Genomic DNA, 27,688 nt, shown 5'->3' with positions numbered 1-27,688 from the left:
TTGCACTCTAGCTCAAGCAGTGTGGCACCATCACCATTTAGTCGTGTATGTACATACCTCTCTGTTTGGTTGATTGCAAATCCAAATCACTAATATAAAATGTCAGACTTCCCATGATTACACAAACGAGACAAAACAGCCCCCTTAGAGTCCTTTCAACTGAAACGTATCACAAGTGATACTGGAACCGCATAGATTCTCTTACTTAGGACCGCAGGGATATTTGTAACACCCCTTTCTGTCTGCATCACTCACATCTACATTTACTCACAATTCGAATCCACTGGCTGTGATAAAAGGGTTTCAAAGAAGAATGGTAATATTACCAGGGTATGATGTACTCTGAGATGATGACAGGTGTGTGAGCCTCTGTTCAATAACATTTGGAGGAGGAGGAGATAAGCGGCTGAGGTCTTTTAATTGCATGTTGGCCATAGAGAAGAAGGCTGGTGTCAGGAGAAGCCAGTGATCTGTGAAAGCCCCAGCAGAACAGCTCTCATAATTAAAGCCTTCTCCTCCTCTCGATGCGGTCTCACTACTGCAGAAATCAAATGAGGTGATGCTTGAAATGAACCACAGTGATTACTAAGTTATGGGAGTGAAATGGAGTTTATTTCCCATTAGTGATTTTGAAATTTAAATTTGAAAAGTAGTCCTACAAATAACCAACAACATTCGGCAATGGCTAAATAAACCCGTACCAAGGCTTTATTTTGCAGGTTTGAAAGTTTGGAATAATTTCACGGTAATACTTTATTTTACGGATAGGTTATTTGCCCCCCAAAAAATCACTGTAATGCTTTATTTTACGAATCAGTAATTACAAAAAAAGTAAAGTTTTATGTTTAGTGGTATGTACAGTAAATATTATTTTCACAGTAATGTTTTGTTTTATGAGTGTGTCGTTTCTGAATAATTTCCCAATGATGATACCCAAGTATATTTTCAATTTATTATGGGAAACTACTTCTTCATTTTATTTTAACTGTGAGTTTGCCTACTGAATAATTAAAAAAAAAAAGTCATATAATTAGTTAATTAATTAGTAGGTACAGAGTTCTTTCCAAGATACTTTTTGGAACGCATTAGAAATTAAGTGTACCCATAATACAATCCATTCCACCCAAGCAATGAAACAATTTCAATTTATGCAAGCATATTCTTTATTTAATAACTTGCCAAAAGCAAAGTGTATAAAAATTCATCAACGACACACAAAAGGTCACTAAGTCCACACGTTTTAAAAAAAGACTGAAAGGTGCACATAGTAAAGCTTTTGTAATGGTTTACATAACTGTGTTACATAAGTTAATAAGTATGTACAATAATGACAGTCATGGCCTTTCCCCACAGTGGTTAAAATTAGATGCTCGAAAAGATTCCTCATCTTTAGCTTATATATTTCAAAGTGTGATTATATCCTGTTATCTGCAAAATCAGTATACATAGCTGCTGGTAGATGTCCTAACATTTCTTATGAGATGAAAGAGAATGGTCATTAACATAGACAATTCCTTTGACAGAATAAAATACTGCTATGTCTACAGTGGATATCAAGAACAGATGATATGACAACAGAGTGTGCCTGGGGACGACTCAAAACCAAACACAAAAAAAAAAAAACGTAACATCCCGTTTAAATTAATCCACATTTTCAATCTTCAAACACTAATTCCACTGACAGCACTCTGGAGGAATCTAAAAAACAGGTCCAAACCCAACGCTTGGAGTCCACCCCAGTCTGATCAGAGCAGATGTTTTCTTTTTATTCAGTCGTTATGTTCCCAGACGCCTCGCTCTGGAAGTGCGTGCATTGTGGATTTGCCTGTTGGGCAATCTGATAGGGTGCTTGTTGAATTTTTCCATTATCTCTTTGATTCGTGACAGGTTGGTTCGCCCGACCACAAAGTCGCACCGTGTGGCGCCCATGTCGTAGCCCACCTCGCACTTCTTACTGCTGAGGCTGAAGCCCTCAGCCCGGGCCGTCACTCTGTACTCTCCCGGGTTCAGCAAGCGCCAGTAATCGCCATCAGCAGCTGGAAAAACACACAGAAAAGCTGTGTTGTTTCTTTTGTTGTCCTACGTGGTTTCGTTAACTGTTGTGTTTTGGTTGATGCGTGCTCAAACTAACCTCTCCGGTTTGAGCACATTGAAGTCAGCCTATCAAATGTATCTGACCCTGCGGTGACCATGCAAACATGAAGTTACACCACAACAAATATAAAAGTAACATGTTATTTTTTGCAACGGCAGCTGTATGCAAACTTGTCCTAGAAAGCTGAATTTAAAGAGCTAACTAAGCAGTGGCAAAAAAGCAAGCATCACAAACACCTTTGTCTAAAGGCCAGCATAAAAAGTCAAAGAGTTCTCTGTGTTCTACTTTTGAGAAGGGACGTGTTCTATTTTTTCTGTTCACAATTTTTAAAATAGCTCTGCTTTGTCATGTTGTATTGTTTTAGTTGCTCCTTGCTGATTGTGCCTCTATGCGACCTTCGGATTCGGAACACGAGTGAGCTTGTGGTATATTTTCAGCCTTTGTCTCCCTCACTATATGTCGATTCCTTCCGGTCATCCAAGTGCCCACCTGACACGTACCAACAACCACTGAGGCAAATTAAATATGATGGAAAGTTTGCCTCTGACGCTGATCTATAGTCTCTCCGAACAGTTACACATGGACATCTGTGCTCACATTACTCACATTCAGATAGCAGAAGGGACTCTAATTGTTTCCTGAAATGCTTCAATATAAAATGCTTATGAGCCCATGAATTCTCAGTCTGGCGAAAGCATTTTTTTCAGCTATCGATGTAAATCAGTAGCGTTCAGGCTGTCTGTACTACCCTGTCAGATGATTCATCCTGCTGGAAGAACAACTGCTTTGCAAAATATCTGCTTACATTTTTTTTAATACAGTTTCAGAGTGGATTCAAAGCAGCTGAAAATGCCCACTTTTCAAAATAAAGACCTTAGAATCTTTCCAAATTGAGAATAGCAAGGTTTCTGAGGGGAATCAGTGACTTTTACTTAGTTCCAGGAATAATAATAGCGCATGTCATGGCTTTTGGACATTTTATTTCACGGTCTACGTATAAAACTACTTTGGCTTTGATGGCTGCATCAGCAGAGATCGCCTTGAGGAGAAACAATCCGTAGTCAAATTCAGAGCGGAAGGCTTCGCACACAACAGACTGTGGATGTGAATTGAGTCAGACTCCAATCAGAGACTCTGCTAAGACACAACAGATGCTTTTGTGCAGTTCAGGGCGCCCTGAGGTAGCTTCTGCTGCTTTTGATTGCAAAATCTAAGATTACTCACATTAAAATTTCAAAGATGCTCTGCACACAGATATAATGGCAAAAGATTGTGTCTGGTCAAATTTACACTGAACAAACGTTTTGAAGTGTGTACTTTATTTTTTTTTAAATGTTCATGTGTGATATTGTACCTGTGCGAATATCATGGCTGATTCCCTCCACAGAGATGATGGCATTAGCTATTGGGCGGCCTTGCACGTCCTTCACCACACCTTTGATCCCACGATGCACCTGGATAGGAAGAGCACGACCCGTCAACATCTACTTCATCATTTATTATAATGCGTATTGCTTGATGTGAAGAAGAGTTAAGCATGTGTTCATATCTCTCCCCCTCGTTCAGCTTCAATATTTTAATACCAACGGTGTCCCAACTCCCAACATTGGGCCGTGTTGTCTGAAGTCAATAGAGGGAATAAAACACAACAGATCGAAAAGTTTGTCCCATTTTTAAAGTTATCTTTGTCACTTGTCAAAAGTGCGGCTGAGAATGGAGCCTTTAATTACCTGAATTTCTTTGGGAGGCTTATGTGTAGTTTTTGTGTGCAGTATACTTGTGTGTACTGTAGGTGTGAGTTGCGGGGGCTGCTTTGCCTGTGTACCTGCTCCATGAAGACAAGAAGAGACTCACGATTGTTCTCCCACTCCTCGGGCAGTTCGCTCTCGTGAGGGAATTTGTCACATCCCACATACATCGACAACTCAAAGCAGTTGGTGTGCAAATAGCTGAAATCATTCATACCTGCCCAGATAGAGAGAAACATATCTTAAGGCCGACATTAACTTAGGTCAGCCTTTTAGTGGCCAGTTTGTGCAGATAATAAAAGGTGGAGAAAAAAATCCAATGCTAATACACATCCTAGGCTCCGTAAACAGCTATGTTAACAAATGGGGCCCACCAGTTATAGCAAAATGCCCTTTTACAAGGTTCTAGGCTGTGTATTTACACTGGATTCTTTTTTAGGGCACATAAAAGTAGCCTACGGACAGGTAGTGAATCATGAGGAGATATTCACTGATATTGAGAATTTTTTTTTTTTTAACAAACAATCTCTTACTTGCTGATTCCACCTGACTCCACCAAGAGAAATGGGAGTGTGTCGCTCTCACTTTTGCCTCTGGTTGTTAAGTTTGCCTTTTTGAATTCTTACAAGAAGCCTGGAGCTAAAAAAAAACCTAGAATCTTTGAAACAGCCAAAGGGGAACTGGTGCAGTACTGAATATGCAGATGTTGCTCATGGGTGTTAAACCAAGCTTTACAGCTCAAAGGCTTTAGAGCTGAGGAGAGACATCCTGCATAATAACATTGAGTCGGGATCAGCAGCTAGAAGCAAACCACCTAGCCCATATGGACACTATACTAACTGCCAGCGGCGGTATGCCAGGACGCTCCGTTGATGGTGCCGTCGTCTTTGGCAAAGGCTTCGGTGTGGCAGACCCGCTGGTTGGCGTCGGTCATGAGGCGGTGGGTGGAGGCGTAGGAGAAGGCCAGCCAGCGGAACACGTGGTCGTCCGGTGTCGGGGTGGGCTCCCGGGTCACCCCTTGGGAGCGTGTCTTGTCGTAGGGGAAGGTCACCACCAGCTCCCCTCCCTGGAGGTTACCGCCCAGCACAAAGGGCATCTTCTCCATCCACGCCGTCAGAGCCCGCGTCTCCACGGCAACCTAAGGGACACAGTAGAGCGAAGATAATGTCATTTGTGCAATCATCTCGCGCGCTGTCATTGCCAGATTAACTCCCTCATGCTGGAAACAGTTTTCACCCGCAATGTGCACTCACTCGATGAGAGTGATAAAGTTATCAAAAAAGGCAGTTCCTCACTCTCAACTCATTTTGATAATATTTGTTCTGAAAAAAGGGAGAGCACATTTCCATCAGGAGGCAGCGGGCCGCGCAATAGGATCTAGTGGCGTGTATTTTCATGTCACAATCAGGATATTGACAAAATTGGCCCATGCTGTTAGGGCTTGTATAATTATACCAGCCCAGCCTATTCTCCGAGCGCTGGTTGGGCCATTCAGTGAGGCGTGCGAGGACAGTTTTCACAGCTTCCTGAGCACAGATGGGGATCCCAGCTCCACAGCTGCAGCAGCAGCTATTCTGGAGGCTCTGTGTGACTCACCCGTGGCTCTCAGCAACGTCAAAGCCCCTCGTGAGGATGGGCTTTTAATAGGTCGCTGGGTATATTTTTTGCTCACAGCCATTAGTCACAAATAGAAAATGCAACCGCTCCTCCAAAAATAGCACAGCGACTGATATGCCCACATGACTGTTTTACCCTTTTCAAGAAGAGATGGATGGCCTTCACTTTGTCATTTTTTTTTTTTTAAACTCAAGGGAGATGCAGAACAGGGACACAGTCATAATTCGTCACCTGGAATCCGAAGGCTGGATGGAAAACACATTATTAAAGGTTTGGATAGAATAGAATGAGGAAAAATTGTGACGCAGTTATTTCATTTTGTAAAAACAATGAAAGCTATGAATAGGAAGGGATCTATAGCACACAAAAAAACATTCAAAACAAATGATAGTGGTTGAATCTCTTGGGTGTTGGAGGTTTCAGACTTCACAGATGCTGCAATTTGCACATTGAATGAGTTGAACAACAGTCTCGTCTAACAGAGTCAATCACCGATGCGTTTTTGGACTGGTACCACTCCGGGATGGGCACGTGGTGGTTGAACATTTTGCGAGGGATCCACTTCTTGGCCTCGGCTTCCCACAGGATGGAGTTGAGATCGGGGAAGTTATGGTGGATGTCTATTCCGTCGTTGCTCCATCGGCCCAGAGACCAGCCGCTTAGCTCTGAACCCTGCGAACAAGGTAAAGAAAGAGAGACACAGAAAAATGAAGGTCAAGGACAGGGGCAGAGGAGACCATGCAATCAATGCACACCCAGGGGAAAAACATTTGAACCAATCATAACACTGCTGACTTCCTACTGATCACAACACAACAGCACACAGCTATAGTCGTCAACCAAAGGACATGCTGTAGAGTGGAGGAAGGTCAACACTGGCACAGATACAAAGCCTGGATATACTGTTGGCTAATCAGGTTGTTACAACTCTTAGCAAAACATCGCTCATGCACACACAACCAACAGACATTTGTCCCGGGCCAGCCATTATTTACTTTCTCTGGGACAGCTAGCACCAACTCTAAGTGGGCTGTTCGCTAGGAGTAACTGGCTATTTTTTTTTTCATATGCAGGGTCTTCTCAACCATTACGTTTATGTGCAAATAGAGAACTAAAAGAATGGTCCAGAATATGCCAAAAGCTGCTAAACTGTGTAGAAATGGGTGGAAATTTTGAGTGGATACAGCCTTTTAAATTACACTCTGTCATCATGTGTCATTGCATCATGCACTGTAACAATGGGCCTTTCTGCTGCCCTTTTGCAGGCTTTCTAGGGTTGAAAAGGTTTATGACTGTGTAAACTATGCATGTGCATTTCGGTACAAGCTGCTCGCATGGAAAATGAGTTTTTAGCTTTAGTGAAACAGTACACTCACACACCAGAGCACAAAATGACATGATGTAATTGATTATGGCCGCTGATTTGACACCTTATCCAACAACATGTGTTTCAGTCGTGTTTCACAGGGGAACAGACAGATTCTGGGGAGCGCTTGTCGTCAAAATCAGTAAAATACATCCACAAGATCCACTACCTGTACGTACTGTGTGCTTAGAAAAAAAAGCTGTGGTATACCAGCTTACAGAACCTAAACTGGTATGTAAACAAAGGGTATGTAAACAATGGGGGCCCACCATAGCTAGCAACATGCCCATTTACAGAGCCTAGGCTGTGTATTAACACCGGATTTCTTTTCAGCGCACCAACAGTACTGACAGGTTGCAGATCATGAGGAGATATGATTTTGACAACACCCGTTCTACAGAATCACTGACTCTCCACCTTTAAGTCATTCATTCATCAGGAGCTTGTTTGTTTTATACAGTGTATTTCACCAGATCACTGAAGCAGATTTTTCCCTGCATGCACCTGCGTCACACGGCCCTCAAATCGGGAGAAGGCCTGGTGCCTCTTGCTTTCAACCCGGAGAGGGCAGCGCAAGGTGTGAGGTCACTAATGGCCGTCTTGCTGCAGACCTACCACTTCAAAGGCTTTGTCGTAGCCATCGGGGTTGACAGATGGCAGGAGATGGATTCTGGTCTCCTCCACCAGGTGACGGATGCGCTGGTTGCCAGATAAATACTCCAGACACATGAACTGCATCAGCAAGAGGAGCAGCTCTCGTCCCAGCACTTCGTTACCATGGGAACCCGCAGTGTAACGAAACTCTGGTTCACCTGGTCAACGTGTGCATACGGGGGGAGAGAGATGGGGGGGTGGGGGATTAAATATGCAATCATTGCACCCGGCACGTATACGGCCACACAAAGAACACCGTGTGATGTGTCTGATGTTGTTATCGTTGTACATGAAATCGTGTCCTGTTGCACTGAAGCACACCGTTGCCTACTCACCGACTTCGTGCTCTCCGGGGTTGTCGGAAATCTCTATGGCGTACAGCTTGAGGCCGCTGTGGCTCTTTCCTATGTTATAGATCCGGGTGACGTTGGGACACATTTCATTCACCACTTTCATGAGCTGAGGGGAGGCAAATAATGAGGCATCAACTCTTAATCCATCATACACTGCTGTTTTTTACTTTTTAACCAGAACTTATTTTTTCTCTGCAATGTTCTGAGTTGGCTCCTACGTGAACACAAAATGTAGACACGTTAATTTATACTGGGTGTAATATTGACCTCATGTGAGCGCACTGAGCTGTCAAGCTTGTGCTGACTAAGTGTTAAATTGATGCTACTGCTTCCCTGAACTCCTGCTGTGTATAAAACATCATATATGATAGAAGCACTGCAGGTTGAAACCTTGTGTAGCTTAGCTGTCTTGGCTAATGTTAACGGGAGCAGTAAAGAGTGCAGACACCATAGCTATATCCATAGAATAATAGATTTAACCACAAATGCAGCTGTGGTTTGAGCAATGCACAGTCACAGATGAAACCACCAGACAGAGCAGCAGCAGCTTTGCTCACAGCCAGTGGCTGTTTGCTTCCAGCGTGAAACCATTTAAAAGGAGTGATGGGTAATAAATGTACAATGTAAAGTGTCACATAATCTCTCATTTTGCAGAGCACTTCCCTAAACAGGCAGTGTTTTATAACTGGACTGGACCAGCATGGTAACGTGTATGGATGTAAAAGATATTGCAAAAGGGGTATGCAAAATTTTATGCGAAGCAGCGCAAACTTGATTGCACAGCAACTTTTGATCTTTCAAGGGCTCAGTAGGTGACTGTTTTGGGCTTTGTTGTATATTTGATCATACCACTTTTAATAAAATATTTTAAAACCAAACTCCCTGTTACAAAGAAATAGGCTACTACTTATTTAAAGACATTATGTTTTGAGGGCTTTTTAAGATTTTTCTGTCCCTTAAACGTTCGAACAGGTACATCAGAACAGTACAACATATCTCCATGTTATTGGAAATTTCAAAAACAATTTCCCCAGTTCTGTGACACAGACATTACTGTATTTAATAAAACTGTAGCCAGAGAGGTGGGCTCTGGTGGAAAGCTGTCAATGTAATTATCAAAACGGGCTTGTAGAGGAGCCAAGCCCCAACCTCAGCGATTTTTACCAGCATCCAATAAGGAAGTGACCACAACTGTAGTAACCGGAAGTGCCACTAGGGGGGTGGTGCCAAGACCGAGCAGTTTTTCTTTGACTCACTTGTTAGATAGGCCGTTTTCAAAGTCTTATTAAACCTATTTACAGCCTGGGCCACAAAACCATTTTAGTCTGTATGTTTAGGTCATATCTCCATGACAACAATGAGGGGAGTGAATTTTTTCGAACCACGCTAGTTTTTATTTTATCGGAGGTTAAAATGTATTGGCGCAATCTCTTGAGTGACAGCTCTCCGCCCGTTGTCCCTCACTTTGCCTCGGAGGTATACGTCAGCTACCTCCCTCCGCCTCACAAAATGGCGACGCGCACAAACCAGGATTATTGGATGCCGTGTGAATAACTGAGGTCAGCCCGGATGCTACATCCATATTATTTACTATCTATGAGAGGAGCTGATTAAAAATAGCAACAACCAAACCCATGTGGCCATGAGTGGAAACACAAGACAGATGAAGAGCAGCGGGAAAGGGACTAACAAGATGTAAAGTAAAGCTGTGCCTGAATGTCAGATATCTGTGTTTAGTAACTCTTCCAGATGCTGCTGCAGAAGCAATCAAATTTAATTTAATCAGGTCCCGAGGTTGAATATCAACTTTTCATTAGTGAATCATTAAACAAACATCTGATTTGGTTCATAAAACGAAAATTGGCAGTGAAATCTAAAGCACAAGCATTCCCCTGATAGATTAAACTGGATTGCATTTACCAGGATGAATGTAGGACAATCTGTCCTAAAGGTCTTTTCTCACAAATTACCTGCCACTTCATCTCCAATTAGGAGTGTTTATTTTATTTTATAGAAACATAATAAAACCAAATGGGACAGAGGGTGTTTTAATCTGCTTATAGCACTCTCCACTTAGACTAATGGCATTGTTAAAGGGAGGCATCTTGGCTGGGATGTGCCAAGTTAATGGCAAAGGTAATATTCTCTCTTCCTCTTTGAAGAATGTGGAACATCTTTTTTCTTTTCTGCTTATTTCTGTCAACCCTCCATACTCTGACCAAGTAGGGCTACTACATCATTATCAGCTGTGATCTAAGAAAAAAGGGGAGTCCTTAAGCAATATAGAAGATATCTTTTTCTCTCCATCTCATGGGGCATGCACTGTATTTGAGAAGCCACAATGGGGCTATTTCTATATGAGGTCCTGGCGCGGCACTGTTTAAAGTGCTGGGGACCAAACGCGGTACCGGGTGCCTTCACAATGAAAAGAAATGTCACGAGTAGAAAAGAGCTTTAAAAATAGTCCTTTCTTCCTTTGTGGGGGCATCTTGGGGCTGTAAACCCCGCTTGACACACATTAACCTCAAAGGTACGGAAACATTGAATTCACCAGAATAGTCCTGTAGTAGCGCTTCAGGCTTACACACCAGACGGAAAGCTGCTCTTTAACAATGAACCATACGTTCGGAACAGTAATTGGGAAACGGTCTTATTGTGGATCATATGACAGCAGTTTAAGACAACTGTAGACGACCGCTACATTGCACACGATTACTATTCGCAGCACTTGTACCTTCACAACCACTCAGTAAGCAGTGACAAATACAGCTGTCTTTTCACTTTGGGTACAAACAGGGCTACTGCTCGTGACAACTATATGAATAAGTAATGACACAACCCAGGCAATGCTTAATGCATTTTCATGTCCCTGGCAGCCGCCTCGGTTCATTTGCTGCCGTTGCACACTTTGTTCTTGCAAGGGAAAGGACACAACTTGTCTGGTATTGGCTCACGGTTGCACAAGATGTTTTATTGCTCTGGTGTCTTTGCCGAATAAGAAATAAGAGCTGGTGCCTCTGTAAACAGGCTGCTTGTCTGGTTGTTTTCTGTTCACTGTCACTCACCTGCCTCATTTCTTTGTAGCTGTGGTGTTTGAAGTCCAAGTCGTCCGTTGTGATGACTTCATTGCGTCTGTGGTAATAGTTGTTGGGATCTGTGGTTAATAAAACATATAGTTTTTGATATTAAATTATGTCGTTTTTTTTACAACGATACCAAAGGAAAGGAATGATCAAGACTGTGAATGTTGTTTACAAAAAAAAATTGGATGTTCTCTGTCAAGGCCTTGAGATATCTGTATTTGAGGTTTACTCATCCAAGTTTCCGTTCGGGACTATATTTTACTCAGTCATAAATGTTCCAGTGACAGTTGCATTAAAGCAAAAATAGCTAAATTCTTCTCCCGGGCAGAACGAGAGCTTCGGCCCCACACCAACACATGTTTATGTCCAAGAGACAATCCCCTTTAGTGTCTGTAGTGATCGCTTGCCCATCTGGCGCAAAAGGGGGGAAATAGTTTGATGTAGTCTGCGTATGTGTTTGGTCTGGGTTGATACATGGTGCTTCCATGTACTAAAACATAACCAACGTCCTTCTTAACAAGGCCACAATTTTGTATGATCATTCTGATATTTTCTAGAGGCAGAAATGATTCAAGTGTCTGCTTTGTGTCCGTGCAAACCCCTCACCTGACATAGGACAGCCAAGGATCTCCACTCTCATGCAGATGTTGCCAATGTTAAACCATGAGCGAGGGTTGACTCGAATGTATCGGGCGACCATTGGCACTGGGAAGACGTTCCGAACCGGAATTTCCTTTTCCCTGTTGGCGCTGAAGATCTACTGAGGCAAACACATTCCATCCAGATAGTGAATAAAGAACAAGAATTATTTTATAAAGTTGAGATAAGCTATTCAATTCAATGTATTACTATATTCCTTACAGTCAAGGCCTTTTGATCAACAGGTGTAAATATGCCAAATGTAGCATACAATGCTAACTATCATCTATACAAGATGTTAAAAGGGCAAATACAATTTTAAAGTCAGCATGTACAAAGGACAAAACAATTTAGCACATGTCAAAGAAGCTTTTGGAAGTAGAAAGTATTCAGTAAAAACATGCAAAGGACAACGGAGACAAATTAACATGACCTTAAACCAACACACATTCACGCACCTGTAGAAGAGACAAGCAGTGCAGTTTGCCATTTTGGCATAAAAGGCAGGTGAGGGGGTTAACGGGCAAGCTTAGCAGAGACTAAATTACTGTAGGGGCCTAATCACCCACATCAATGACGTCAGCAGCCAAGGGAGTGTACAGTTACACCAAAATGTCATTAGCCGGGACGTGCACCACAGTAGGTGTCAAGATGATGTGATTTTCCGCAAAAATATCTGCTTAATCTGATCTGCCTAATAATTGATAACAGGTTTTTAAAATGGATTTTTACTCTACACCTGGAAGCAGGAGTGATTAGTTGCTGCTTTAGTTTGTTGTCAAGGTATTCCTGTACTTGGTGTCTGTCTATTCAATTCCACAAAGTGCCCAAGTAGAAAAGAGACACAACTCTGACAGTGGGCCAGGATGAGGATCCCATCTGCTCGAAGATCATGGGTATTTACTCTGGTCTCTCAGGTATCGAAAGCTAGAATGTATAGTAGCCCACATTGTAAGACATATGTTAGAAGATATCACATTGTCACAATTGCTTCTCACCATGTCTTCTGAGCCGTTCTTCACTGTCACCCAGGTGTGACTGTCGTTGCTCACCATCACCTTGTACGACGTCACCCAATCACTCCTGTTAATGTAAGAAAATCACCGGATGAGAGAAAGGAGATAAATATCCTATCGGGCTGAAATCAATGCAAATGGATTGATTTACGGCACAAAAATTGCTCAGAACACACCCAGACAGGCTTAATGCTCACTGTATAATCTATGTAAATGATGCTACTATGAATTCAAACAAGCATCATGCATCCCTACATTTAAGAATGGCTGTAAATGTTTAAGGACAGGCCTGACATTTTGGGATATACACTTTCTTGTTCACTTGCCAAGTCTTGCATGAGAAAATTGATACCGTTCTTACGTTTGTGCGATACATATGAAACTATAGCCAGCAGCTGTTGAAGCTTAGCATAGAACTGGATGAAGGGGGAAACAGCTAGCCATCCAAATGTCAAATTACGCCTATTCAGCTCCTCTAAAGCTCACTATATAAGACATGATATCTCGTTGTATTCATCTGTACACAAACTATTTTACTACTGTATTCTAAAGACAACATATTTTTGGTTTAAGTAACTATTTCTTGGCTTAAAATAACTCAGGGATGACGTTTAAAATGGCAGTATCGTGCAACAATCAGCGCCATATCTACAGCCAAGAACACTTAAATCTTGACTATTTATTCTAGAGATGTTGTGTTTTTTACGTGTTCATGAAGACTGGCTTGGCATATCTAAAATCCTGGCTATTGCCATAGTAACATTTTTAGACAAAAGTAACTGATAAGTTATTATTTATTAAAAGGTATTATTTTTATGTCTGGAACACTTTACAATAAAGTACACACATTTGTAGTAACTACTACACAGAGCTCTCTCTGTGTGCAGTATGTAGGTTGGCAGAGACGCCTATGTTTCTAGATGTAGACATCAGTGCAGAGCTGGTCCAGCTTGGTGAGATTTCCCAGTTCTGCTAATTAAAGTGCCTTTATAGACAGGAGCCCCCGCGGCAAGCAGCGCAGACAGTTTCATGCCCTACAGAGCTAATTGCGGAGAAATCCTTTTTCAGGCTTTTGTGTTTTCTGCGCTTCTCAGATCACACTGGCCTTGAAGGAAAATTACAAACACCGCCTGATAAAAAAAAAAAAAAATTCCCCCCAGTTTACAGAGGTCCGTGTGTCTTTTTTCCAATTAAGAAGAACACAGGCCAAAAGCTGTTGGATAATATTAAAGCAAAGTAAGAGTAGGTGGATGGTGGTGGAATATTTGAGTGAAACGTATGGTAGTTGTCAGTTGTACTTGATGAATAGAGGACAACGGTTATGAGCCGAGTCTGGGTATACTTCATATAAGGTAAACGTACATATTATTGGTTACATTCTTTATGAATGCCAAACAGATTATGTAAAAGTGTTTGGTATGTATCGTCCTCCAATAATATTATTTTTAATTAGCTTTTTAGCTAATTGATCAGGACGAGCTCAGGTCAAGCCCTTAGCTAACTTTTGCTTTGTGTTTACTTTTTTTTTCCAAAGTTTTTTTTAATTAAATGACAGAGTTGCAAAGCAATTGACCCAGTGATGTTTTAGTCTGAAGTATGTCATCACTAGAATCATAAGTACATAAGATACCATGGGTAACTGATGGTAATCATAATGAAAGTTTTAAAATATGTACAGTTAGAAAACTCTACTTTTCTAACTGTGTCTGTCTATTTTTCCTGATCATCCGAGCGAGTTGTACAAGCTTACGGTGCAGTAGAATCTTTCTCTCCAGTGTTATTTTTATAATTTAGTGACCTTTAAAGAGAGAAGAAAGAATGAGCCGGCATTCAAATCGATCAAACTCGTGAATCCTTAATCCCACAGTGAGGGCATCAGAAAAGGGCAAACACCAGTTAAGGTTCAGTGCCATGTGGATGGGATATTTGTTTATATCTGTGAAGACAAATGTTCCACTTGGGTTTGTCAGGAAAATCCAGGAGTCATTTAGAGTTCTTGAACTATTTTGTCTACTTTCATTTACCATAGTTATTTTGAAACTCCAGCTACGTGTCATGTCATCACATTTCTGGCCATTTACTGTATTTGGGTTTTTATTAGCTGTGCTAACGACATGGTGCTTGGTTTGTCAGCCCATTACTTTGGTCTCACCCATTTTATCCCAACAAATATTGGATGGATTACTATGATATTTTGCACAGACATTCATCGTCCCCATGGGATAAATACTACCAACTTAGGTGCTCCCCTGATATTTCCTCTAGTACCAACATGAGGTCTACATTTGTCAAATGCGAGATATCTCATCTTAACATTGCTACACACATATTTATGTCCGATCAGTCTCTTTACGTTCTGTTTACTTCGTGACAACATGTGCTTGAAATCAACTTCTGAATGAACTGTGTCACAGTATAGCAAATAAGCTTTTCTGGTACTATTTTCGGAATTCCATTTTTCCAAGCAAGTTTCATGTGATTGACAAAACACAGAGCATAATATAATTCCTTTTTTCATTACATATTTCTTTCTTTTCCTTCATCCTTTTCTTACATTCACTATAGCCCTGAAACAAAGTGTAACATTTTGTATACTGCAGTGTGTAATGCCATCGACCTACTTTAGCACAACAAACAATTCAAAACATAAAATCTGACCTATCCAGATTGACGAGCTGGTCGACAGGTTTCATTTTATGTTCTACAAGAAAGACTGTCCACGATTGGTTTTAACAACCTTTAAAATAGACATCACCCCACATATAATATCACTGGGATATAAGGCAACTTATAAAACACCCCCACAATTATCCTATCAAGTTTTTTAGCATGTTTTTTTATCCTAGTCCTCCACCATATGCAACGCTCCATGCATGTCTGCAGGGTTCCGACTCACGACCAGAGGGAGCTCCTGCCTTGTGTGATGACCCCTGTGAACTTTGTCAGCCTCCTGGCGTCCACCTCCAACCACTGCAGCGGGTCATCTCTCCCCGCGCACCAGGCCCCGTCATAGAGGTCATCTCCATAGAGGCCAGCCTACAGGACACAAACAGCCGCGTAGAGACATATTTTAATCCAGATGTCCATGTGGAAAAGACAAACACACAGTACATGTACAGTACAGTGAGTGAACTGTCAGCGTCCGCTTTTTTAATCATTCAAATTCTTTATTAGGAACAACCCCTAGTGAGATGAACCCATCTCGTTTCTTAAGGGGCCCATAACAACATAAAAGTACAATGACAACATATTTAGAAGGTATTTCTTAACATACAAAAGGAGAAAAACAACAGCAAAACAAAACCGATGACAACTCACAAGCACGCCCACACACACACACACACACACACACACACACACACACACACACACACACACACTCGTGCTCGTGCATAATGAGAGCTTGAAGGTGCCCCGTGGAGCACCTCAGTTATTTGTTTATTCTTTCACCCCCTTTGGACAAAAGCAGTAATGTTTTACTACGCGAGCTGTAGCTCCTGGGTGAGCGTACCCCTGACAAAAGCATGAAAATTACATTATTTGCACTGATGGTCTCGTTTGCTGTTAAGTGTCATTTATGATCATCAGAGGAAAAATGAGACTGAAAATGCAACAAAGGTTTCTATTTAAGTGTTGACGGAAATTGCTAAGAATGCAAAAAAAGGCTACAAGGCAGGGATGTTCTTTGACAATCTAAAATATGTTGTCTGGATTAGAATCCGCTTAACTAGATAAATGTGTCTGCTAACATAATAAAGCCTGCACATTGACAGGTACAAGCTACATTACTCAGGACTTTCGGGGCCCAGTGTTGAAAACACTGTCTGAGCTTCTTTCCATACTCCAGCATTCCTGATTTAGTTTGTTCCTAAGCTGAATACGTTATTTCCTGACACTTCCTTGGTGGAATAGCTGAAAATGTCAAACTAATTATAATGGATAAAAAAATTGCTATTCTCTCCACAAAGCCTGTGCCAGTGGGCTCCGAGGCGAGATGTGTGAACAGTCACACTCAGATGCCGACAGGGCACGTTGAAAATGTAATTCTTGACACGCTGTGCTTTACATGCCGAGTGGATAGGATCACTGCCTCTTTGTCATGACTGTCGCGTCTATTTGAGGTACACAATTCTCCCTTTGCATGGAGCAGCAAATGATCTAATCACAGAAGAATGGGGCTTAACACGTCTACAGTTTTCTGTTTTCATATTAAACATAATTTCTGTTGTATTTAATTAATAATATATTGTTTTTTATCTTTTAAATGTGTTTTTAAGGTGAAATTTCCAGGATGCCTCCACTGAATGTGGCTCAAAGTCTTTATGATGATAAATGAATTAGAATAAATCCTGTAAATATGCACATAAAGCTCTCTGTGGCCAACAATTGCCTCCCAAATATTTACATGCTATGTGGCTCTGTGCTTGCAACAAGCTTATTGGTTGATATATGGCATTTTCCAGTGTTCAGCTTCTTTGGATCAAATTCCTCAAACAAAAATGCATTACTTTTTCAGCCAAGGTTTTATGTTACTTTTCTCGGTCAGTGAGCAGAATATTTCAAACATTTGTTGACAAATTTCGATGACATGTGGAGTTAGCTCACCCATGGAACACGTGATCCATTTTTGGGCCTCGGGATATGAACTACTTTTCTTGAATGAAAAGAATCTGGCACATGTATCCCATAATGGACTATATGTATATTTCTGCAGGATGAGGGACACATTTTGAACCCTGATGTTACAATTATCTCAAGTTTAGAGAGTATAGGGCTATGTGCTTTTTCAGCTATTTCTAGAATCTCAGTTGTTTATGTTATCCTGTATACATCTCCTTATATCAAAGGAATTTGAATTTTGGTGTCAAGAAGTAGAAATAAACCATGTTCACTAGATACAAGCCTGATTCAACAGGCAACATGTGCTTTCTATGCGTTTCTTCTCCAGACTTGACAGACACTATATCTGTCCTTTTTGCTATCCCTGACAGGCACTTTTGTAGACAGAGGCACACACACATAAACCAAACAACAAATCCTTTGTTTTGTTGATTTCCTTAAACGTAAAGACTTGCCGTCTTGAGTGAATTAAAAAAACTTTTCTGTGTGTCTCTGTGTGTTTGCATTTCATTAATTGTGCAGTTGGATTTGAAAGCAGTGCAGCCAGCTGAAGATGAGGCCTGCTGCAGACCATACGCAGGCTAATACACTCAAAGCAGGGCTTGCACTAACAGGAAATACCTCTTCTCCCAGATGCCAATCCTTTTTTATTAGGTTTGGGAATGTGCCCCTGGTTTGATGGCAACCCTATTACATTCTCTGTTGAGTTAGCTTTGGTGTATTGAACTATGCTGCGAGCTGAACTAGAAAAGGATAACGTCAATTCCACATTCAGGTGAAAGAAAGCCTGTTATCAAAGGCAACGTCTTTCCATGGGGCTTAAATATGAACTTAAACTGATCCCTAAATTAAAAAGATACCATCTCTCTGTCATATTTATTTTGTGATGCTGTTTTGTGTAAGAGATGACTCCATAAATCATAAAAAAACTTTCCATGGCCAGGTGAAATTGCCTGGGGTAATATGCGAGCCCCGACATTTTCTGGTGAGCGTTCCCAAGCTACGTCAACCCCTTCACATTCCACAGTCTTACCTGAATGTTAAGACGACCTCTGTGTGCACCAAGGCCGTAGCGTTTGGTAGACGAAGCGTGGAGCTGGAAATCATCAATCTTCAACGTCTCCAGTCCCATGGGAGGGCATTCTAGGTAACGAGAATGACAAATTGGCCTGTTATGGAAATATAATGTATCATATGTGTTTCACCGCTCCAGGAGCATTGCTTTCTGCACAGTGTAGCCCCATGAGTCAAGGGCCACACGTTTGTTGATAGGTTCACTCAACGGTAATGAGCAATTTAGACTTTTTGCACAGTGAGCACAAATGTGTGAAGCAAACAAGAAAGCAGTCGTGGCATTGTTTGTAACTGAGAAGGTCTAACCATTGGGTTCCAACAGAAAGCCCATATGTAGTCAACACATAGAGAACAATGAACAATGTTTAGTTTTAATGGTGTGAAATCTTCAAAATGAAGCTAAATGCGATCTTCATTCTTCCTCCAAAACTAAAAACAACAATAACTAAAAATATGGAAACTCTTTCATCAAGCAAGTCACGTATAGTCAATGTTTTCACACGTTGCACCCACACCACACTTTTGAGCCTGAAAGGACTAGCTCATGCGCATCAGACGTTGCATATACTTGAGTGTAAAGAAGTACTTTTCTCAAAAACTCGAGTATCAAACCACAAAAGGTGAGCCTGAAGTTTAACAGCGTGGCGGAGGCTCTGCTGTCTTAAATGCTTTGAATTACAAATGTGTCAATCTTCATGGGTGATTAATGACTGTTTACTTTGATGAATGAACGCTTCCTTTTGTGTAATTTTCCAATGCACACCTATCGCAGCAATCTGACCGTGCCTTGAATACATGATTAAATTGTTGAAAAGACTATAGCAATATCATGAAAAGGAGAAAAAGGGGGAAATTGCTGGAGCTACGGATGCAAAACCTGTCAAGCATCTTTGAGACATATAATCTGATCACAGATAGATCTTTAAATGGTAGAAAGGTGTTTTTGAGCTGTTGTTGTCATAAACTGAAAATGACTTCACAGATTATGACAATTTTCATTTAGTTTTTTGGGTTACATACAGGTAAATCTACAGGTTGTATAGTTTGAAAATCACAATAGTATTTTTTGAAAGCAAGCATTCGGTTTTAAAAGTCTCCACACACAAACTGAAAAAAAAACCCTGATGACATCACTCAGTGTTATTCTCTCAGACTTGATCCTCTGACTCGTTTCCACTGGCTGCATAGTGCTCCCCGCGACTGGTAAAATGATTGTGACATGTACAAACCAGTGGCGTTAGTGGAGAAACAGCTGTGAGGCACAGTGCTGTTTGTGATTTGTGTGAGCTGTGGTGCAGACTGTTCCGTGTGTGTCCTTGGTGTTTTGCTGCAGGCATGTTGTTGCACAGCATGGCTCTATGTTTGGTCATGAAGTGCTGCGAAAGTGCTGCATTGTAAACAACACTCGGCCAACCAAAGAACATGTGGCTCGATTACAAATTTCTACAGAGGCATGCGATCAATATAAGCTTTTTTTTCCCAATGCAAATAAAGGTTTTCCATGTGTACAGACGTTTTTATTCAGAGAAAGTGGGGCTATTTTCCTTGTCATTTTGGCATGACTTCATCCTGGAGAAGATAAAACCATTTATCATTTGAACTTGTTTTTCCATTTAATGATTTGTTTGAGGACTGAATTTTAAGCCCAAATCAAAAGTTTTTTATTTTATTTTATTATGAATGTATCCTCCCAGCTTAAAGAAAATTATATAAGTAATATACAACACAACCAGTCCCATAGTAAATACCTTTACTGGCAGAACTTATGCTGGCTATTTTAGCAGTGCTCAATATGATCTTCATCTATCATCTTGTGTTGAACTCCTTGAGGATGCCACTAATGTCACAATAACACTTTGGCAGCCATGCAGCTGTCAAGGCACTCTGCCTTTACTTAAAGGTCCCATATTATGCTAAATGCACTTTTTAAATTTGTTCTACATATCCATGGGTGCACGGTGTGCCTAGAGACTGCCAAAATATTTTAAAAAATAACAATCTCTCCTTTTCTCACTCGCCCCCTTTCTGAAACCCCCACCCCTCCCCCCCAATATACTCCAGTCAGAATTCTCCCCTTTTCTGACCTCACAAACTGGAAAGCCAGAAGCTTCCACTGTGCAGCCCACACCCCTATTTATTATTGGTCCACGGCCCTGACAGACAGAGGGCGAGGCGTATCTGGCTTCGCTTCCGGACAGGGGGCGGGGGGAGCTCAAAGATTGTATATTTACGGCGGGAGCTGCTGCTCTTTTTAAAAAAATAGGCCATTGTGAGATTAGCTGAACATCAGCATAGTGCAATAAATTATCTGAAAGTTTTTTTCAGCAAACAATTAAAGAAAAACGTATTAGGGACCACTAAGACCATATAATATGGTGTATAATAGAACCGAAAAGTGTATAATATGGGAGCTTTAAGAAAAAAGAGTATTTAAAAGAGAAAGCGGGCATCACTTAAAGATGTTCATTTAATTTGCTGCCGGAGAGAGTTTGCAGTTCATTTGAACAAATGCCTGTCTTTAAGTGATCGCAGGGACTGAGATGGTGTGTTCACTAAATGGAGTTCTTTGTGTAAGATTGGCTCATCCTTTTCATTACACAGTGTAACAAATCACCCATGAGGACCAATTTGGCAAATCAAGGTTGACGTGTGAAATCTCTGCTGCCCAACGGCTCTTTAAGAACGTTTTAGGCTTCTCTGCTCCACACTGATGGAATCTCAGAGCAAGAATTTCCAACCTATGATGCCATTGACTATACAGCCAGCGCTGCCATAACAACTGAACACCCAGAAGTGTGTCAGTTGAGCCAGAGACAAAGATCGGCATCCAAGATCCTAGTTGCAAGTGCCCATTCATGTGTGCTGCATAAAGCAAACATAGCTTGAGACCAAATTAATTCCTGCCATAAAACTGAAGCATAAAAGTTGTTTTACAAGCTAGAGGTGAAGCCACTGGTAAAAGCAGTGTGTAATTTTCACACTGCCTCTATACAGCAATTAAACACATGTGTTGATCTATACGTGTCCCCATATGCCTATAATTAAAATCCTCGTGGAATCAGACACATACTGAAGGTCCACAGGCTTTCTGAATGCAGCGATCAAAACATATTAGGGGCAACCCGGCCCTCCATGCAATACGAAGCCCAAATGAACAAGGTTAGCATGACGAAAAGAATAGATGGGTGCCTGCCATGTTGCAAAGCCCCTACATTATTGTCACCATCTGCATGCAATCCTTTCTCAAAAGTATTCACAGCATCTGGCTCCACTAATAATGTGTAATAGAAATGACAAAACAGACAGTCAAGGCCTCATATGATGCTATTTAGGTCACTTGCCAGGTTACTGCTGAGGTCTTAAAGCAATTCCGGGATCAAAGTGTAGTCAGGTTATTAAAGTCACAACTTTTTATTTCACATCTGGTGGAAGAGTATTGAAATAATTTAGGTATATGATTTATTCAAATTACAATGTTTATGTACTGCAAGCTTCAAACTGCTTTAAAAGAGCTTTTGGACCAGTTTTAATGAATGCACATTGATTTATTTAAGGAAAGACTGTAGCAACAGTCCAAACAGAAGTGTCGTCGTGTAAACAATAAAAATACGAGACGGGTAACTGTTGCTGAACAGTGGCCCCTGTGGTCCCAAATGGCAATTACAGGAAAGTAACACATTGGATTTCCATGTTGCCCCAAAACATTGGCAGTCCTAATTTGGTAAATATGCGCCCAGAACAACTCTAAATTCTTGGTTCATAATAGTTGTGCGAGTGGGATACAGGCAGGAATTGTCAACCATCTCTCATCGGGATGTTTTTAGTGTTTTCTTCTTCTCATTTTATATTTGTGATAAAACTGTTAACATGTTTATCTGTGACATTCTATAACATAGTGGAAGGGAAGCTAAAGGAAAGGAAAATATTAAATTGACAGCTCTCAGGGACAGACCACACACAACTTATCATATTGCATCATTATATGCACATTAACTCATGATACACATTCTACTTTTCCACAGCCAAGTCTTTCAAAAAGCCCAAAAGCACTTTAATCAAACTCCATCCAATGTAGCTGAGTGTGCACATGTGACTGACGTTATATCTGAGCAAAAGAAAAAATCATGTTTCAACACATATTGTGTTGCGTCGGATGGGAATAATAAGAGAGCTGTTGAGACATCAGCTGCGTCAAACTTTTGAAAATCTCCCCTGGTACTACACAGCCCTGTTTTAATGAATTCCCTATTGTTTTGGTATGTGTGTGTGTGTGGATGTGGCAGGCGCTGAGGTTGTGGATCGTTGAAGAAATCAAGATGTGATCCTGACAAATCAGCTGCTACCAGGTGATGCTGAAGAAAACTTGGAAAACAGACTGGTGTTGAGTGACAGTTTCAGACGTGAAAACACGATTTTGGGAGCCCCGAGCCTCCCAGGTCTCGACTGTGTGGGCTTCTTTGTGCCAGGCGTGTCAGCGTAGATTTCCCATTTTCCAATATGCACGGATAGCCAAAGCTCTTCTTCCATTCCTGTGTGCCAAATTAAAAATGGCAGTCTTTCTGTCTGTCTTGGTCCTTACGATAGCTTCAACATAAACACATAATAGTTGGACACCACAGCCACTCTTAACCTCCCACCATTGTTTAATATGGCTTCCCGTAATGCTACCAATGTCTCACACTGTGTGAATATGTCAAAAAATAAGGCCAATATAAGCTGGGGAAAGCCCGAGGACAGAGAACATGTGCGTCGCCCCAAATCACGCTTTCAGACGAGCGAGTTTAATTTGTCATCGACACGACAGGGAGGCTACTACTGGGGCATCCAGGGCTTCAGTTGAGAAAATATATACTGCGATCCATGGAAACCAAACACAATGCTTCACAGGCAAATAGGACATCAGTGCCTCTGGGAGTGCACTCCTGAGAGCATCCTCTTAAATTGCCAGACTTTTCCTCTCAGGGAAAATATTTTATCTGAAAAAAACTCTCCCCCCTTTCCAAAATATTTGTCAGCTCTGAGTGTGTTTTCTTTTTTTCTCCCCGTACCGCCAGCTGCTGTGAAAGTGGCAAAGTCATGGCCGCAGGTTGGAAGGGAAGATTCATTTTTTATGGGATCATGAATTTCACTCACCCTCTCTCACGGAGTTGTGACGTCCTTCCCCTTCCGAGACGCTGTTTGGGGTTTTCAGGCCGCCCTTCTTGTTCTTTTCAGCCTTTTTGTTGGCGTTTTTTCCTGGAGGAAGGAAACTGCATTAATATAAGACACAGAAATTATTTTTTATTTTTTTTCATTTCAAAAAGGGGCTTTTGACAGGTCCAGTCACCTTTTTAAACTGCTGATTCATAGTTGTCATCGCACAAGAGGGAAAAACTTTGGCAGGATTGGGTTCCTGCACATATGGATAGATTCAGGGATTTGGGGACTGAACCAGGAGACAATCTCTAGGCACGGAATGTGAAAACTTTTAAACTCTTGTGCTACTCAGATTCAATAACATTATGGCTACGAATCACAGTAGTTCAATTTGCAAAAAAAATAAAAAATGAATACAGCAAGACCATTTATAAGGTGAATGCCTTGAGGTTCAAATCAGTCATGGAAATAATATGTACAAGAGGCAGGATGAGGGGAAGGGAGTCACATTGCATCAATTGAAGAGGGAAGTGAGGCGTGTGCTTTTTATTTGATTGAGTGTCAGGTCAGGATAGGCCCCCACGTGATATTGATCCTTCCCACATCTGAAAGTCTTTATCCCCGTCTCATCCTGGGGACAGATTAAATCCTCAACTGTTCCCCGAGTTGCATATCTGGTTGAGCGTATATTCAAGACTCTGAGATATGGACATGTTAGAGGATGGTGAGGAAGAGGCAATACCCATGGTGATTTCAGGTTGATCAATGTAAATGTCCTGTATTAAAAATATCTACTTTAAGGTAAAAACACCTGGACGTTCCCACAACATCTACAGTATCCTCAATTCACAACGCTGTGTTCACATTTGGAAATAATTCAAATCTACCATTTTATGCCTACATGAGCAGGGGCAAATAGATGCTACCCTACAGGTTGAGAAAGTTCTTGTACCTGTTTCCCGCCTAAATATTTTAGACAATGTCAAAAAGGAATTATGTACTCAAGCTGAAACAAAGCAAATATAAAAGTTGTATATTTTTAAACAATAGCAGCCCTTTCAAATACTCAATACTCACACTACAATTTTCATCAAAGGAAACTAGTGACTTTTGTGTGTTATCATATTCCTCCTGTGGTCCCACCTGCAGCAGGTATCCCTGCCGAGACACGTGAAGTCAGATGCCTGGAACATGAGGTCACTGTCGACACAGCTGCTCCAAGTTATCCGCCACCAACCAACCCAAGCCCTGGCGCCTGTTGCTGTCCTCCAATCACCTGGCAGGATCCCAAACAAACCTGCTACTGCATGTGCCGAGACTCCCGTAGGGAAAGCTCTGAGCTATACATTACTGTATGAATGGGACAGCAGCGTTGCTTTTGGTGGAAAACGGGGATGCTCACGTGTTCTGGCTGCTACATGCAATGCAGTCATGACCTCTGCAGCAGCGTGTGAGGCCCTTACTGCTGCGGTTGTGCAGGGGCCACACAGAAAAAAAATGGTTCTGATCTATGGCGTCTGGGGGAGTGAGGAGAGGGACTACCTGTGGAGGTCATTATTGGGTTTTTTTCGCCACACACAGTTCACCATGTGAATTGAATTCAGCTGCTCAAGAGCCTGAAAATCTCTCTTTGGATGCATCAAACATTGTAAAAGAATACTGCACTTGAAAATAAGAATGTTGTTCTTAATTTGCTTGCCTGGGTAAATAAAGGTTAAATAATAAATAATAAATAAATATTGATAATCAAAGTTTTATGTTGTACTATGAATTGCATAAAGCGACTCTTACCTTTGGTGCATTTTTACACTTTTTTTGGATTAGGTTAAAATGGTATTAATAAGGTAATTACACTCTAAAATATAAGACAGACCCACCAGGAGTAAAAACAAACAATGATTTCAATCTCATAATATTATGAAAAATATATATAAAATTCAACCAATCAAATCGTTCGGACCGAACGATTTGATTGGCCGACAGACCTGTCTGTTTGCGGTCTACTTCTGTATTGCGCATTCTCAACTAGAGGGTTTGTTTTGATTCCACGGCAGACAGTAGCGAGTAGCGACCATTGTAGAAAAGGCCCCAACGTTCATAAGTTACAGTGTTGTTAGTTCTTACAGTGTGTTAAAATGTGTTTTGTTCAGTGTGGATAGCAGTCAGTTAGGGCCGTGACGTCAGTCGGACAGAGAGCCTGTTTAGTTTCCGTTCTCTTCTCCCTCGGTCAGATGTGTGAGCGTTGCCGCAGTAAGCGATCATTCCACATGGAAACGTGTTTATCTGAGTTTAAATGTGAATCACCCGTGTGTGAGTATGTACATGCAGTCCCGATCGCTGTTATAATATAGTTTGCATGCGATTCGCGGGTCGCAACAGCTGTTGTAACGTCTCCTCACGAGCGGAGTTTAAACCTTTGTTCTTTTCCCGCGATCTATATGCGACTGTGCCTGTGAAAGAAGGAAAATAAAGAGCGGATAAAACCCTACTCCTCCTCTCCTAGTCTCATGCTTATAGTCTGACGCCTTTGGCCATAAGTGGTATTCTGGCCGACACCTCTGAAGTGAAACCAGTGATACAAGCATGGAACGAGGGTGTGGGGGCATTGGAGGGAGGCGGGATGGTATGATAGTGCTGTAATTCTCAATTGCACGATGGGTGTGAGTCCCTTTAATTCCAATTTTTTTTTTATTTGGTGAAAACATGATCAAAAGCTCAGATGATCAGCCATACACTGTCATCTAGTGGCAACACTGACAAATGAGGTTACTTCAAAAGTTTCTGCACAACTTTAGTTTTCTTGTGTAGATAGTGCAGCCACACAAACCTGCGCGGTTAGAATATTGATTCTATAGAATAGTTATTGCTGATTGACTAACCTTTGGACACAGGCACGATAATTCTGTGAAGGATTTCTAGAGCAAGAATAAAGTTGTACAGCAAGTTACATGAGATAACTCGATACAGAAACTGTAATGAAGCAACAGTAAAGATGTAGCCTTTCTTTTACCTGATTTTGCATCTGCTGTGGCTTTATCAGCTTTTCCCTTGGCCACCTTCTTGCTGGGGACCTGTCTTGGGCGCTCATGCCTGTCAGGTATCGTGTCCTCAGTCTTTTCCTGCAGTTGGACCCGATGGTATTGATCTCTGGTGAGCAGCTCCTGCATGTAGTAATCCTCATCGTCAGAGCCTTGGCTGAGGTCTACCAGCCCCACCAGGATCCCAAACAGAGCCAGTGGGGCTAGGAGGCTGAGGCGCTGTTGTCTTGTCATGACCCAAGGGGGATTATCTCCAGCCGAGAGTCCCGATGTTGTCTGCTACTGCGTCCCATCCACTGGTTCTCTCTCTCCTTCTTCTTCTCCTTCCCCCGTCTCCCTCAGCACTCCCAACAACACGCAAAAAAAATAGTTCACAAAGTTCTCGCAGCGCTCCAAGTCACTGACGAAAGCAGCGGAGCCAGAGGGTCCATGGAAGCCTCAGCAGACTGCATTGGGGGAAAAAAGGCAGTGAGGGAGGGAGAAGCACACACACACACAGATAGAGCACAAGGGGATGAGACAGAGGAGAAGAGGGAAAGAGGCAGTAACAGTTCTCTCTCGGTTTCTTTAGATGCTGGCAGGTGACTCAAAGACAGACAGATTTTCTTTCTCTCTTTCTTTTCGATTGGAGCGAGTCCGGCCATCTGACAGAATGCAGAGTCATTTTTATTGGTTGCGGGTAGGTAGACGTGAAATAGGGAACTCTCTCTCTTGGGGAAACTTACATTGACACATCTTAAGATCTTGCTTCCATCTTCATCTCCTCCCACTCTGTCTGGGGCAGGCGCAGCAGCTTTTAAGCAGAGGAAAGTTATGCATTGCCTGCAAGGGAATCAACTTAAACAGCTCTTAACCGGTTTGCAATTCTGTGTGTCCCAAAGGCAGAGGCGAGTTTCCTGATCCATCTAAGGGGTGTGTTTGAAGTTCCAAACTGGCACCAAATATGCATTCCCAAACAAACAGTAGCAGCAGCAGTAGCACATCTGGACTTTTCAGTTTGAAAGGTAAATCACGCTGGGTGTTCAGCTGTGAAGGGTTTAGTAAATGTGCACTCATTGCGTCGAAATCTCGAATAACACCACATGATATCTCTTTACCGGGAGAGATAATTAACTTGTTTCCTGCTCCTCAAGCTGCCTCATAGGGTGAGGTGGTTCTTGTTTGAGCCAAGAACCTGTTTGCAGTAATTTACACATTAGCAAGCAGCTGAAATTTAAACTCAACAAACTCTTCGTGGAGCGCCGGGGCA

At 41.7% G+C, this 27,688-nt stretch overlaps 1 protein-coding gene across 1 annotated transcript; it reads right to left on the bottom strand.

Annotated features, from left to right (window-relative positions):
- Positions 1–1,158: 1,158 nt before the first annotated feature.
- Positions 1,159–26,999, bottom strand: cpxm2 (carboxypeptidase X (M14 family), member 2). Its single transcript, XM_080048925.1, has 14 exons — positions 26,412–26,999; positions 23,399–23,500; positions 18,225–18,334; positions 15,468–15,607; positions 12,554–12,638; positions 11,523–11,673; positions 10,899–10,987; positions 7,816–7,939; positions 7,442–7,638; positions 5,953–6,132; positions 4,684–4,981; positions 3,921–4,060; positions 3,450–3,549; positions 1,159–2,036 (listed from the first exon to the last, which is right to left on the bottom strand). Exons 1-14 carry the CDS (start codon positions 26,671–26,673, stop codon positions 1,777–1,779), a joined length of 2,238 nt encoding a protein of 745 aa, XP_079905051.1. The 5' UTR covers positions 26,674–26,999; the 3' UTR covers positions 1,159–1,776.
- Between the last annotated feature and the right edge of the window lie 689 nt (positions 27,000–27,688).

Source organism: Ammodytes marinus (genome assembly GCF_949987685.1).
Source record: "Ammodytes marinus genome assembly, chromosome: 20".
In the NCBI taxonomy this organism is placed as follows: Eukaryota; Metazoa; Chordata; class Actinopteri; order Uranoscopiformes; family Ammodytidae; genus Ammodytes; species Ammodytes marinus.
The sequence above is the reverse complement of the archived record's forward strand: the minus strand, read 5'-3'. Positions and strand labels throughout refer to the sequence as shown.

Bases quoted from the DNA above. Each gene is read 5' to 3' on its own strand.
- cpxm2 (XM_080048925.1), bottom strand. From the start codon at position 26,673: ATGACAAGACAACAGCGCCTCAGCCTCCTAGCCCCACTGGCTCTGTTT. The intron at 23,501-26,411 runs GTAAAAGAAAGG...TCCTTCCTCCAG, and splicing joins CACAGCAGATGCAAAATCAG to GAAAAAACGCCAACAAAAAG. The intron at 4,982-5,952 runs GTGATTGACTCT...TGTGTCCCTTAG, and splicing joins ACCAGTCCAAAAACGCATCG to GTTGCCGTGGAGACGCGGGC.